The sequence below is a fragment of the Poromitra crassiceps genome (assembly GCF_964638095.1).
Source record: "Poromitra crassiceps genome assembly, chromosome: 29".
Lineage (NCBI taxonomy): Eukaryota > Metazoa > Chordata > Actinopteri > Beryciformes > Melamphaidae > Poromitra > Poromitra crassiceps.
This window is the reverse complement of record NC_139641.1, coordinates 9,892,263-9,907,703: the sequence shown is the minus strand read 5'-3', so window position 1 is coordinate 9,907,703 and position 15,441 is coordinate 9,892,263. Positions and strand designations below refer to the sequence as shown.

General features: G+C 43.7%; 2 protein-coding genes across 2 annotated transcripts in view; one reads left to right on the top strand and one right to left on the bottom strand.

Annotated features, from left to right (window-relative positions):
• LOC310800169 (dynein axonemal heavy chain 5-like) overlaps window positions 1-15,441 on the top strand; it is a gene marked incomplete at both ends in the record, with an annotated part of 678,223 nt that overhangs the window by 177,137 nt on the left and 485,645 nt on the right. The gene's annotated exons all lie outside the window — the stretch shown is intronic.
• On the bottom strand, window positions 1,414-9,208 carry LOC310800252 (uncharacterized protein; the record flags this gene model as incomplete). Its single annotated transcript, XM_083662830.1, has 3 exons — window positions 1,414-3,109; window positions 3,240-3,312; window positions 7,558-9,208. 3 exons carry the CDS (start codon window positions 9,206-9,208, stop codon window positions 1,414-1,416), a joined length of 3,420 nt encoding a protein of 1,139 aa, XP_083518956.1.

Genomic DNA, 15,441 nt, shown 5'->3' with positions numbered 1-15,441 from the left:
ATTCATATGTGCAAACATTAAAACCTGCTACATGATTCTGGTTCTGTTCAAACATTAAAACCTGCTACATGATTCTGGTTCTGTTCAAACATTAAAACCTGCTACATGATTCTGGTTCTGTTTTTCCATCCACAGAACATATTCACTTGATCCACACAATGTGTTAAAGCAGCATGTCAGCACTGTGGATGAAAACAGTGAGTGCTCTCCCTATTGATTATAACAATATGAATGATTACATTTATAGTTCAGTTTTCTTCAAAAGTTAAAATGTCGGGAACAAACTCAACATATTAACAACTATTCAGATATAATAAAGAGAAGACTTGTAGTGCTGCTCCAGTAAGACTCATGCAGTGGAACAGAAACAGCAGGAAATATTACAGCAGCAATACAAATATGCAACAAAGAAAACAAAACTATATAGACCACACAACAGCTTATGGATTAATCCAAAGAGGTTCATAGTGTCTATACTTTACTTAGATCGTTAGATTTTCTTCTATATCAGACACAGGTTTTCATTCCTACCTGACATGTTTCGACGGCAAAACTTCCGTCTTCATCAGAGGTGTCACTAGATGGCGAGTGACGTGTCTTAAACAGCTGATGTTGTTTACAGAGGCGTGGTCGTCCTGTCAGATTTGACAGGACGACCACGCCCCCCCCGCTGTCATTTCACCGTTTGAGAACGGTGTCTCCTTCTCACATTCCTTTTGGTGCTCTTTTTTGCGGGTAATGAAAGAGCGTCCTGTTTCTCCTATGTACGACAGCAAAAAGACAGACACGGGCTATAAAGGAACAGGCACTACGAGGAAATCTCAAATCGCCAATCACAGATCACTGCAAAAGGGAGAACCACATTATGGACTGGGATAAGGCCAAAGTCATCCGCACTAGGGGTGTCAAAAATAATCGATTATAAGATGCATCGCGATGCGGACGTGCACGATTCTGCATCGATTCACAAATGTCAAAAATCGATTATAAAAAAAAAAAAAAAATGTTTTTTTTATAATCAAATAAAATATAATGGAAGTACATGCAGTTGTTTATTTTAATTATGGATCATAATACAATGCAATTCCAAATGCACTTTTATTTTAAAAGTAGCCACACAGTGAGAAAAAAGAAAGTGAGAAAAAATAAATCATGTATTGTGGAAAAAAGTGATGCATCGATTTAAGATGCATCGAGATGCATCGATAATCGTAGTCGAATCGAATCGTAGCCCTCTGAATCGTAATCGAATCGAATCGTGAGGCCAGTGAAGATTCACAGCCCTAATCCGCACCCAGGACAACAAACACCAGCGCTGGATTATGGAGGCAGTGGAGATCAGGAAGCGGGTGCAAACGACGATGAACCGGGACGAGGGGGCTTACATGCTTTCCACCACCTGGAGCAGCGTTCTCAAACGGCGAAATGACAGCAGGGGGGTTTACACAACTCAGCAGTGCTTTCAATGTAAATAAGCCAAAATCCAGGATGGAGAGGCTGAGTGAATGTGGTCTGGACTCTGTGGAGGAGAGTCATGGTTTCAGAGACATTGTAGAAGGACAGAATACCTGCTCTGTGATCCAGGTACACTCCTACTCTGGAGGAGGGAGGGACTGAGATGGGAGTTATGATACTGTTATGTCTGAAGTGATAACTCCTGTTGCTGTCATACTGTAATGACCAAGACTTGTCATTGCATCCAAATAGACTTTTAACCTCTCCTGTTCTGCTAATATCTTTATATGAGACTGCTATTGAAACTCCCCTCCCGCTCCACTCCACCTCCCAGTAACAACGTCCAGTCAGACCCTCTCTACTCAGGACCCGAGGCCAGGAAGTGAATCTGTCTGGGTGACTAGAATATAACTCTGCTTCACTCATGTGTGTTGCTTTTCTGTTCCCCTCAGATAATAACAGCCGTGTGTTTGCTGTGTTTGGATCCAGTGTGATCTGACGTGAATATTGTAAGAAGTCAGCTCTGGTCTTGGGCTCTGGTTGTGGCAGTAAAACATCCACTTCAGTCACTGTCAGTGAGATCTTAGGCCATTCCTCTGTCAGAACGTCCTGTAGTTTATCTCTGACCTCTGACACAGCTGCAGTCACATCCTCAAAGTAGCGCAGAGGACGGGTATCGATCCTGGGTGAGTCTGTAGCTTCACTGAGACGTGACAGCGGGGGGTAACTGTGTAGGAAGTGGATGTGATCCTCTGTGTGTGAGAGCTGCTCCAGCTCAGTGTGTTTCCTCCTCAGCTCAGATATCTCCTGCTTCAGCTTCTCCTGAAGTTCTTCAGCCCGACTCGCTTCCTCTTTCTGCTGGGATCTGATCTGCTGCTTCACCTCAGAGCTTCTCTTCTGAATGAGACGGACCAGCTCAATGAAGATCTTCTCACTGTCCATCACTGCTTTATTAGCAGAGAGATTCATAGCCTTCAGGTTCTGTTGTAGCACCTTCACGTCTTTCTCTCTGCCCTGGAGTCTCTTCTGGATTGTTTGCCGACTCACCCCGAGCTCTTTCTGCCTCTCGCCCCTTTCTGCGGCAGCTGAGACTGTGTCGTGTCCCTTATGGTCGTCCACGGAGCAGAGATAACAGATACACTGCTGATCAGTACGGCAGAACATCTTCATCACCTCGTCGTGACGAGAGCAGATGTTCTCCCGAAGCTTCACGGTGGCTTCCACCAGCCTGTGTTTCTTTAATGGAGCTACATCATAGTGAGGCTGGAGGTGCTGCTCACAGTAAGAGGCCAGACACACCAGACAGGACTTGAGGGCTTTCAGCTTTCTCCCAGTGCAGAAATCACAGCCCACATCTCCAGGTCCAGCATAGCAGCGATCAGGAGGAGCAGCTTGGAGTCCGGTCTTCCTCAGGTCCTCCACCAACTCTGCTAACATGGTACTTTTCATCAGGACAGGCCTCGGTGTGAAGGTCTGTCTGCACTGGGGGCAGCTGTGGATGTTCTTCTGATCCTCTTCCTCCCAGCAGTCTTTAATACAGCTCATGCAGTAGCTGTGCCCACAGGGAATAGTCACTGGATCCTTCAGTAGATCCAGACAGATCGAACAGCAGAATTTTGCCTCGTCCAGCTGAATTCCTTGCTGCGCCATTTCACTTCTCAGTGACAGTGAATCCCAGGTAGGTTCACTTTCAGATCAAAGTTGTGCTCTGTTCCAAACCAAAAATGGATTCCTTTTCTTGGTGTTGTTGCTGCTCTGTGGTGAATGGGCTCGTTAGCTCTTACACATCACAGCAGCTGTTTACACCCATCTTCAAACCAGCACATATGATGTGAACACAATGGAACTGGCTCAGTGCTGTTTGAGAGCAGGAAGAAGAGGGAGGAGTTATCAGGTGTTTCATACCAGGAAGACTTTGACCTTGTTTATAATTCACCTCATGCAGCCCCGCCCACTTGACCCATTATATCACAACACACCCACGCACACACCCGCACACACACAGGCACACGCACGCACACACACACACACACACACACACACAGGCACACACACGCACGCACGCACACACACACACACACACACACACACGCACACACACACCAAATACATAATCCAATTTAGAGCAAGACACATTGCTCATTACGATATATATCTTAGTCAGACAAGTAACTATCAATTACACGTATGTGGACAGTAACTTCTGTCTAACATTTTTCTTGAAAGATGAGAAGGACTGTGACATTTTGATGAAACCATCGAGCTCGTTCCATATCTGCGGTCCTCTGCACACGATACTCATGCTAGTGCTTTTACATTTTCACTTTTTCCACCTAATAAGATTTTTTCCCTGCTATCGTATGTGTGCAGGGGAAGAAGGGAGAGTTGGGACGAGCTCACATAAACCAGAGTTGATCCTGTTTATGACCTGATACACTGTGCAAGCGTTGTGCTAAATATTGCACTCAGATAACCTCACAGTGCGTAGAAGAGTGGGCCAGTGAACTCGGACCAGGAAATTGCACGTATATATTTTATGAGATGACTGTATGACACTGTCCTTTCACTTGCAAAAAAACTTTATTACCATTATCATCAGGTGATCAGGTTAAAACAGTTTTACCTGATGAAGGTCCAAGGACCAAAATCATGTGTCGAATGAATGAAAATATGAATGAATGAATGAATGAATGAATGAATATTTTATTTTCGTGTCAGGACAATTACATGACCCATCCCACATGGGATTATCAGACACATCAACATTCAATATTTAACAAAACATAACATTCTGGTATGTTACCCAACCAGAAGCTTTCAGTGCAGCCCAAATTAGAGAGTATATATACATGCAGACATAATATGCCTATACATATACATACATATACATTCATACATACCTGCACTGAATACGAAAATAAAACGAAAAAATAAATAGAAAATAAACTCTACTTTATCAGTTATACGTCAACCTTCTCCTCCTGTCCCATGCTTTAGAAAGAAATTCAGAGAATGCAAAAATATTATCAAAAAGAAATTCGAGTATTACTCCGTTCTCACTATCTATCATATTTAGCTCAGGAGTATGGACTCTTTTAAACATTGTTTCTCTCAAGTCATGATACATGTGTCAGTAATAAAGTTCATTGCAAGTCAATGAACTGTGGCGACTGTAGAAGAAGAACGGCGGCGGCTGTAGCTCAGGAGGTAGAGCGGGTCGTCCACCAATCGCTTTGGATGAAAGAGGTCGATGGTTCAATTCCTGCCTCCTCCAGTCTGCATGTTGAAGTGTCCTTGTGCAAGATACTGAATCCCAAATTACTCCTGATGGTCAAGTCAAGTCAAGTTTATTTGTATAGCACATTTCATACACAGAGGCAATTCAAAGTGCTTCACATAAAATGGTTGACAGGAAAAGAAAAGAAGAGAATAAAATGGACATTTAAAAGCATCACAACAAAAAAAAAAAAAAAGAGTATAAAAAGTGCATTAAGCAACAGGCGCAGCAGTTGCAGAAAGAGCTAAAAACTTATAGAGGACTCATTGGGTTTGCATAGTAGCTGTCAGCAGTTAAAAGCGACGGTAAACATAAAAGTCTTTAGTCTATTTTTAAAAGTAAGTAAGGTTGGGGCAGATCTGAGGTCTTCAGGCAATTTGTTCCAGCTAGCAGAAGCATAGTGGGTAAATGCAGCCTTCCCATGATTTGATTTGATCCTAGGGACAGTTAATAAGCTGGACCCTGTTGACCTAAGAGAGTTATAGACGGTTCGTAGCGTGGGAGCAATTCAGCTATGTATTTTTCCCGGACACAGTGTGCCAGATGGTGTGCCAGCACCCTGCGTGGTAACCTGCCACCATCGGTGTATGAATGGGTGAATGTACCTACTGATTGTAAAGTGCTTTGGATAAAGGCTCTATATAAATGCAGGCCATTTACCATTTAACTGTGTCCGGGAATTCTCTCTTCTCTCGCCTATATGGACATTTCCTCTTACGCACGTCTCCAAGAAATTGAAGGTGTGCGCGAGCCTTTACAGTCGAGGTTTGTGTTTTAGGGGAGAAATAGAGATCCAAAGGGACCGCCTACTTCCTGCTTCAGCACTGTAGCCTACCAGAGATTTTCATCCGTCATTTATTTCCCCATAGACATTTCGTAAAATGCTTATAAAAATAATTTTACTTCGTCAAACCAAAAGGTTCAGCTATATTTAGAATCCGGAGAGACCATAGAACGTTTCACTTCGACCCAAAAAAAAAAAAAAAAACGACAATCGTTAAATCCGATTTCTTTTGCGTTTTAGTCCGGGTGAAATGTTATGCGATCTCTCCTGTTTCTAAATATATCTGAACCGTTTGGTTTGAACAAGTAACTCTTTTTACAAGCATTTTACGAAATGTCTATGGGAAAATAAATGGCGGATGAAAATCTCTGGTACAGTGCTGAAGCAGGAAGTAGGCGGTCACTTTGCCTCTCTATGGCCTCAGTTGTACTGTCATATACTGTACATTCCACCCTATTTATAGCAGCTTTGAGAGACTGCCTGAGATGAAGCAATTCAATGCAATTCAGTTTAATGATGACACATGATGACACATGATGATCAGGTGGCTCTGATCCAGTGTCGAATAACAACTTAAGAGCAAAGTCAGCAAACAATAAACACCAAAGATGTTGCACAACATCAAAAAGCCCCAATGATATCTCACACACACACACACACACACACACACACACACACACACACACACACACACACACACACACACACACACACACACACACACAACACATGATTCTGGTTCTGTTTTTCCATCAACAGAACATATTCACTTGATCCACACAATGTGTTAAAGCAGCATGTCAGCACTGTGGATGAAAACAGTGAGTGCTCTCCCTATTGATTATAACAATATGAATGATTACATTTATAGTTCAGTTTTCTTAAAAAGTTAAAATGTGGGGAACAAACTCAACATATCAACAACTATTCAGATATAATAAAGGGAAGACTTGTAGTGCTGCTCCAGTAAGGCCCATGCAGTGGAACAGAAACAGCAGGACATATTACAGCAACAATACAAATATGCGACAAAGAAAACATAACTATATAGACCACACAACAGGTTATGGATTAATCCAAAAAGGTTCATAGTGTCTCTATATTTTACTTAGATCGTTAGGTTTTCTTCTATATCAGACACAGGTTTTCATTCCTACCTGACATGTTTCGACGGCAAAACCTTTCAACCAGCTTTGTATCATTAGAACATCAGTAGTATATCAGAAAACTGTAAACGCTTTTGAAGTCTGTCATTTAATTTGACAGTTATTGAGTGTTAAAGTGTGGACCAGTGACATCACTGGTCCACACTAACTCAAATTAATAACTCATTAACTCAAATCAACTCTCAATAACTGTCAAACTATTCATCATTCATCTAGTTTGACAGTTATTGAGAGTTCATTTGAGTTAATGAGTTATTAATTTGAGTTAGTGTGGACCAGTGATGTCACTGGTCCACACTTTAACACTCAATAACTGTCAAATTAAATGACAGACTTCAAAACAGTTTACAGTTTTCTGATATACTACTGATGTTCTAATGATACAAAGCTGTTTGAAAATGGGCGGAGTGTTCCTTTAAACAGCTGATGTTGTTTACAGAGGCGTGGTCGTCCTGTCAGATTTGACAGGACGAACACGCCCCCCGCTGTCATTTTGCCGTTTGAGAACGGTGTCTCCTTCTCACATTCCTTTTGGTGCTCTTTTTTGCGGGTAATGAAAGAGCGTCCTGTTTCTCCTACAGTATGTACCACAGCAAAAAGACAGACACGGGCTATAAAGGAACAGGCACTACAAGAACATCTCAAATCGCCAATCACAGATCACAGATCACTGCAAAAGGGAGAACCACATTATGGACTGGGATAAGGTCAAAGTCATTCGCACCCAGGACAACAAACACCAGCGCTGGATTATGGAGGTGGTGGAGATCAGGAAGTGGGTGCAAAGGACGATGAACCGGGACGAGGGGGCTTACATGCTTTCCACCACCTGGAGCAGCGTTCTCAAACGGTGAAATGACAGCGGGGGGGTTTACACAACTCAGCAGTGCTTTCAATGTAATTAAGCCGAAATCCAGGATGGAGAGGCTGAGTGAATGTGGTCTGGACTCTGTGGAGGAGAGTCATGGTTTCAGAGACGTTGTAGAAGGACAGAATACCTGCTCTGTGATCCAGGTACACTCCTACTCTGGAGGAGGGAGGAACTGAGATGGAAGTTTTGATATCCTTATGTATGAAGTAACAACTCTTGTTGTGACAGTGTAATGACCAAGACTTGTCATTGTATCCAAATGTACTTTCACACCCTGTTCTGCTAATATCTTTATATGAGACTGCTATTGAAACAAACCCGCTCCACTTCACCTCCCAGTAACAACGTCCAGTCAGACCCTCTCTACTCAGGACCTGACGGCAGGTAGTGAATCTGTCTGGGGGACTAGAATATGAATGTGCTTCACTCATCCATGTTGCTTTTCTATCCCCCTCAGATAATAACAGCTCTGTGTTTGCTGTGTTTGGATCCAGTGTGATCTGACGTGAATATTGTAAGAAGTCAGCTCTGGTCTTGGGCTCTGGTCGTGGCAGTAAAACATCCACTTCAGTCACTGTCAGTGAGATCTTAGGCCGTTCCTCTGTCAGAATGTCCTGTAGTTTATCTCTGACCTCTGACACAGCTGCAGTCACATCCTCAAAGTAGCGCAGAGGACGGGTATCGATCTTGGGTGAGTCTGTAGCTTCACTGAGACGTGACAGCGAGGGGTAACTGTGGAGGAAGTGGATGTGATCCTCTGTGTGTGAGAGCTGCTCCAGCTCAGTGTGTTTCCTCCTCAGCTCAGAGATCTCCTGCTTCAGCTTCTCCTGAAGTTCTTCAGCCCGACTCGCTTCCTCTTTCTGCTGGGATCTGATCTGCTGCTTCACCTCAGAGCCTCTCTTCTGAATGAGATGGACCAGCTCAGTGAAGATCTTCTCACTGTCCATCACTGCTTTATCAGCAGAGAGATTCATGGCCTTCAGGTTCTGTTGTAGCACCTTCACGTCTTTCTCTCTGCCCTGGAGTCTCTTCTGGATTTTTTGCCGACTCACCCCGAGCTCTTTCTGCCTCTCGCCCCTTTCTGCGGCAGCTGAGACTGTGTCGTGTCCCTTATGTTCGTCCACGGAGCAGAGATAACAGATACACTGCTGATCAGTACGGCAGAACATCTTCATCACCTCGTCGTGACGAGAGCAGATGTTCTCCTGAAGCTTCACGGTGGCTTCCACCAGCTTGTGTTTCTTAAAGGTAGAGGATTCATAGTGAGGCTGGAGGTGCTGCTCACAGTAAGAGGCCAGACACACCAGACAGGACTTGAGGGCTTTCAGCTTTCTCCCAGTGCAGAAATCACAGCCCACATCTCCAGGTCCAGCATAGCATCGATCAGGAGGAGCAGCTTGGAGTCCGGTCTTCCTCAGGTCCTCCACCAACTCTGCTAACATGGTACTTTTCATCAGGACAGGCCTCGGTGTGAAGGTCTGTCTGCACTGGGGGCAGCTGTGGATGTTCTTCTGATCCTCTTCCTCCCAGCAGTCTTTAATACAGCTCATGCAGTAGCTGTGCCCACAGGGAATAGTCACCGGATCCTTCAGTAGATCCAGACAGATCGAACAGCAGAATTTTGCCTCGTCCAGCTGAATTCCTTGCTGCGCCATTTCACTTCTCAGTGACAGTGAATCTCAGGTAGATTCACTTTTGCACAACAGATCAAAGTTGTGCTCTGTTCCAAACCAAAAATGGATTCCTTTTCTTGGTGTTGTTGCTGCTCTGTGGTGAATGGGCTCGTTAGCTCTTACACATCACAGCAGCTGTTTACACCCATCTTCAAACCAGCACATCTGATGTGAACACAATGGAACTGGCTCAGTGCTGTTTGAGAGCAGGAAGAAGAGGGAGGAGTTATCAGGTGTTTCATACCAGGAAGACTTTGACCTTGTTTACAATTCACCTCATGCAGCCCCGCCCACTTGACCCATTATATCACAACACACCCACGCACACACCCGCACACACACAGGCACACGCACGCACACACACACACACACACACACACACACACAGGCACACACACGCACGCACACACACACACGCACACACACACCAAATACATAATCCAATTTAGAGCAAGACACATTGCTCATTACGATATATATCTTAGTCAGACAAGTAACTATCAATTACACGTATGTGGACAGTAACTTCTGTCTAACATTTTTCTTGAAAGATGAGAAGGACTGTGACATTTTGATGAAACCATCGAGCTGGTTCCATATCTGCGGTCCTCTGCACACGATACTCAGGCTAGTGCTTTTACATTTTCACTTTTTCCACCTAATAAGATTTTTTCCCTGCTATCGTATGTGTGCAGGGGAAGAAGGGAGAGTTGGGACGAGCCCACATAAACCAGAGTTGATCCTGTTTATGACCTGATACACTGTGCAAGCGTTGTGCTAAATATTGCACTCAGATAACCTCACAGTGCGTAGAAGAGTGGGCCAGTGAACTCGGACCAGGAAATTGCACGTATATATTTTATGAGATGACTGTATGACACTGTCCTTTCACTTGCAAAAAAACTTTATTACCATTATCATCAGGTGATCAGGTTAAAACAGTTTTACCTGATGAAGGTCCAAGGACCAAAATGATGTGTCAGTAATAAAGTTAATTGCAAGTTGTCATTATGCTCGATATGCCGTACAGCGTATCGACACGGGTTACCCCTCTTTCTTCTATAGCTAGCCTATCCGCTGGTCATTCTTCTTATGGACATCTGCTACGGTATAGAATGCCTAGCTCGCTAGTAACCCGCGGGGTAGAGAGATTCGTCCAACTACTAACCACCTCCTATCCTCAAGTCCGACCTGCTGTAGTCCCCCCTTCGGAAGCAGTGGCCTATGCCCCCTTGGGGAGATCACTCAAGTTAACGGTGGCTCTCTCTAGCACTGTCTGTTGTTGTGTGTGTTGGAAATTAATTCTAACTATGTGTTAATCTGCACTGGTTAAGGTCGTGTTAAAGTTTTTCCCTTGAGATGACAATTCTTGCTTAACCTGACAATGTTTCGACACACCTTCCCTGTCAAGTAGTCGTTTTAAGCTTGTCATCACAAAGGCCTCCAGAGTAACCTTTAAAGACGTGACACGTCAGGCTAAACCAAATGTCCCTAGTATTTTTACATCACGAGAAGAAGCTACTATCAACTATTAGATGGACCTTCGTTCAAATAAGAGAGATGAAATCAGATGTTGGCGCAAAATAGTTGCTTTTTAATTAGAGCATATAGCGTAGCACAGCACAAATACAATCTCAATACAATTCTTAAACATTCACATGGCATACATTTAAACCCAACATAATAACATAAATCATCTTTATTAACCTTAAATTGAATAAACACTTTCAATTCAAGCACAAAACCCTTCTGGTGGGGTGACCAACTCCAATATTAATTAACCCTCTTGAAATCATGACCATAGTAAGTATATTTTGATTATTTACTGTAATTTATCATGTCGCTTAAGTCCTTTTAGTTGGACCCCAATAACTTTTGCATGGCTACAGTACACTTTAATCAGTTACTGTAACTTTCAGTATCAGTTGATTGTGGCTACATGTGGCCTTCTGCACCTGTTCTAATAATAGCTCAGTCAGGCCACTGCTAACCTGTTGCTTCATGCAGTGAAAAGAGGAAGTGTTTTCTCTCCCCTATCCAAATCTAACACTTCTTGTTTAAAGTAATGCTTCCACAAGATCTTATTGTCCCAGACTTTAAATGATCAAGCTGAGATAAAAGTAAATAACCAAAATGTATTTCCCTTAAATATAGCTTGCTTACAATGAACTGGCGACTGTAGAAGAAGAACAGCGGTGGCTGTAGCTCAGGAGGTAGAGCAGGTCGTCCACTAATCGCTTTGGATGAAAGAGGTCGATGGTTCAATTCCTGCCTCCTCCAGTCTGCATGTCGAAGTGTCCTTGGGCAAGATACTGAATCCCAAATTACTCCCGATGGTGTGCCAGTACCCTGCGTGGTAACCTGCCGCCATCGGTGTGTGAATGGGTGAATGTACCTACTGACTGTAAAGTGCTTTGGATAAAGGCTCTATATAAATGCAGGCCATTTACCATTTAACTGTGTCCGGGAATTCTCTCTTCTCTCGCCTATATGGACATTTCCTCTTACGCACGTCTCCAAGAAATTGAAGGGGAGAAATAGAGAGCCAAAGGGACCGCCTACTTCCTGCTTCAGCACTGTACCAGAGATTTTCATCCGCCATTTATTTTCCCATAGACATTTCGTAAAATGCTTGTAAAAATAATTTTACTTCGTCAAACCAAAAGGTTCAGCTATATTTAGAATCCGGAGAGAACATAGAACATTTCACTTCGACCCCAAAAAAAAAAAACGACAATCGTTAAATCTGATTTCTTTTGCGTTTTAGTCCGGGTGAAATGTTATGCGATCTCTCCTGTTTCTAAATATATCTGAACCGTTTGGTTTGAAGAAGTAACTCTTTTTATAAGCATTTTACGAAATGTCTATGGGAAAATAAATGGCGGATGAAAATCTCTGGTACAGTGCTGAAGCAGGAAGTAGGCGGTCACTTTGCCTCTCTATGGCCTCAGTTGTACTGTCATATACTGTACATTCCACCCTATTTATAGCAGCTTTGAGAGACTGACTGAGATGAATCAATTCAATGCAATTCAGTTTAATGATGACACATGATGACAACAGATGATCAGGTGACTCTGATCCAGTGTCCAATAACAACTTAAGACCAAAGTCAGCAAACAATAAACACCAAAGATGTTGCACAACATCAAAAAGCCCCAATGATATCACACACACACACACACACACACACACACACACACACACACAACACACACACACACACACACACACACACACACACACACACACACACACACACACACACACACACACACACACACACACACACACACACACACACAACAATGGCAAACACAGAATACAGAAGAAAAAGCTGATTGATTCTTGGGAGAAGACAAAAAGCCACCATTCATAATATGTGCAAACATTAAAACCTGCTACATGATTCTGGTTCTGTGCAAACATTAAAACCTGCTACATGATTCTGGTTCTGTGCAAACATTAAAACCTGCTACATGATTCTGGTTCTGTGCAAACATTAAAACCTGCTACATGATTCTGGTTCTGTTCAAACATTAAAACCTGCTACATGATTCTGGTTCTGTTCAAACATTAAAACCTGCTACATGATTCTGGTTCTGTTCAAACATTAAAACCTGCTACATGATTCTGGTTCTGTTTTTCCATCCACAGAACATACAGTGGTAGACGGATCTATAAGCGTGTTTTACCACGATGCGATTGATCCGTCTACCACTGTATTCACTTGATCCACACAATGTGTTAAAGCAGCATGTCAGCACTGTGGATGAAAACAGTGAGTGCTCTCCCTATTGATTATAACAATATGAATGATTACATTTATAGTTCAGTTTTCTTCAAAAGTTCAAATGTCGGGAACAAACTCAACATATCAACAACTATTCAGATATAATAAAGGGAAGACTTGTAGTGCTGCTCCAGTAAGGCCCATGCAGTGGAACAGTAACAGCAGGAAATATTACAGCCGCAATACAAATATGCAACAAAGAAAACAAAACTATATAGACCACACAACAGGTTATGGATTAATCCAAAAAGGTTCATAGTGTCTCTATACTTTACTTAGATCGTTAGGTTTTCTTCTATATCAGACACAGGTTTTCATTCCTACCCGACATGTTTCGACGGCAATACTTCCGTCTTCATCAGAGGTGTCACTAGATGGTGTGTGACGTGTCTTCATCAGAGGTGTCACTAGGTGGTGTGTGACGTGTCTTCATCAGAGGTGTCACTAGATGGTGTGTGACGTGTCTTCATCAGAGGTGTCACTAGATGGTGTGTGACGTGTCTTCATCAGAGGTGTCACTAGATGGTGTGTGACGTGTCTTCATCAGAGGTGTCACTAGATGCTGTGTGACGTGTCTTCATCAGAGGTGTCACTAGATGGTGTGTGACGTGTCTTCATCAGAGGTGTCACTAGATGCTGTGTGACGTGTCTTCATCAGAGGTGTCACTAGATGCTGTGTGACGTGTCTTCATCAGAGGTGTCACTAGATGGTGTGTGACGTGTCTTCATCAGAGGTGTCACTAGATGGTGTGTGACGTGTCTTCATCAGAGGTGTCACTAGATGGTGTGTGACGTGTCTTCATCAGAGGTGTCACTAGATGGTGTGTGACGTGTCTTCATCAGATGTGTCACTAGATGGTGTGTGACGTGTCTTCATCAGAGGTGTCACTAGATGGTGTGTGACGTGTCTTCATCAGAGGTGTCACTAGATGGTGTGTGACGTGTCTTCATCAGAGGTGTCACTAGATGGTGTGTGACGTGTCTTCATCAGAGGTGTCACTAGATGGTGTGTGACGTGTCTTCATCAGAGGTGTCACTAGATGGTGTGTGACGTGTCTTCATCAGAGGTGTCACTAGATGGTGTGTGACGTGTCTTCATCAGAGGTGTCACTAGATGGTGTGTGACGTGTCTTCATCAGAGGTGTCACTAGATGGTGTGTGACGTGTCTTCATCAGAGGTGTCACTAGATGGTGTGTGACGTGTCTTCATCAGAGGTGTCACTAGATGGTGTGTGACGTGTCTTCATCAGAGGTGTCACTAGATGGTGTGTGACGTGTCTTCATCAGAGGTGTCACTAGATGGTGTGTGACGTGTCTTCATCAGAGGTGTCACTAGATGGTGTGTGACGTGTCTTCATCAGAGGTGTCACTAGATGGTGTGTGACGTGTCTTCATCAGAGGTGTCACTAGATGGTGTGTGACGTGTCTTCATCAGAGGTGTCACTAGATGGTGTGTGACGTGTCTTCATCAGAGGTGTCACTAGATGGTGTGTGACGTGTCTTCATCAGAGGTGTCACTAGATGGTGTGTGACGTGTCTTCATCAGAGGCGTCACTAGATGGTGTGTGACGTGTCTTCATCAGAGGTGTCACTAGATGGTGTGTGACGTGTCTTCATCAGAGGTGTCACTAGATGGTGTGTGACGTGTCTTCATCAGAGGTGTCACTAGATGGTGTGTGACGTGTCTTCATCAGAGGTGTCACTAGATGGTGTGTGACGTGTCTTCATCAGAGGTGTCACTAGATGGTGTGTGACGTGTCTTCATCAGAGGTGTCACTAGATGGTGTGTGACGTGTCTTCATCAGAGGTGTCACTAGATGGTGTGTGACGTGTCTTCATCAGAGGTGTCACTAGATGGTGTGTGACGTGTCTTCATCAGAGGTGTCACTAGATGGTGTGTGACGTGTCTTCATCAGAGGTGTCACTAGATGGTGTGTGACGTGTCTTCATCAGAGGTGTCACTAGATGGTGTGTGACGTGTCTTCATCAGAGGTGTCACTAGATGGTGTGTGACGTGTCTTCATCAGAGGTGTCACTAGATGGTGTGTGACGTGTCTTCATCAGAGGTGTCACTAGATGGTGTGTGACGTGTCTTCATCAGAGGTGTCACTAGATGGTGTGTGACGTGTCTTCATCAGAGGTGTCACTAGATGGTGTGTGACGTGTCTTCATCAGAGGTGTCACTAGATGGTGAGTGACGTGTCTTCATCAGAGGTGTCACTAGATGGTGTGTGACGTGTCTTAAACAGCTGATGTTGTTTACAGAGGCGTGTCTTAAACAGCTGATGTTGTTTACAGAGGCGTGTCTTAAACAGCTGATGTTGTTTACAGAGGCGTGGTCGTCCTGTCAGATTTGACAGGACGACCACGCCCCCCCCGCTGTCATTTCGCCGTTTGAGAACGGTGTCTCCTTCTCACATTC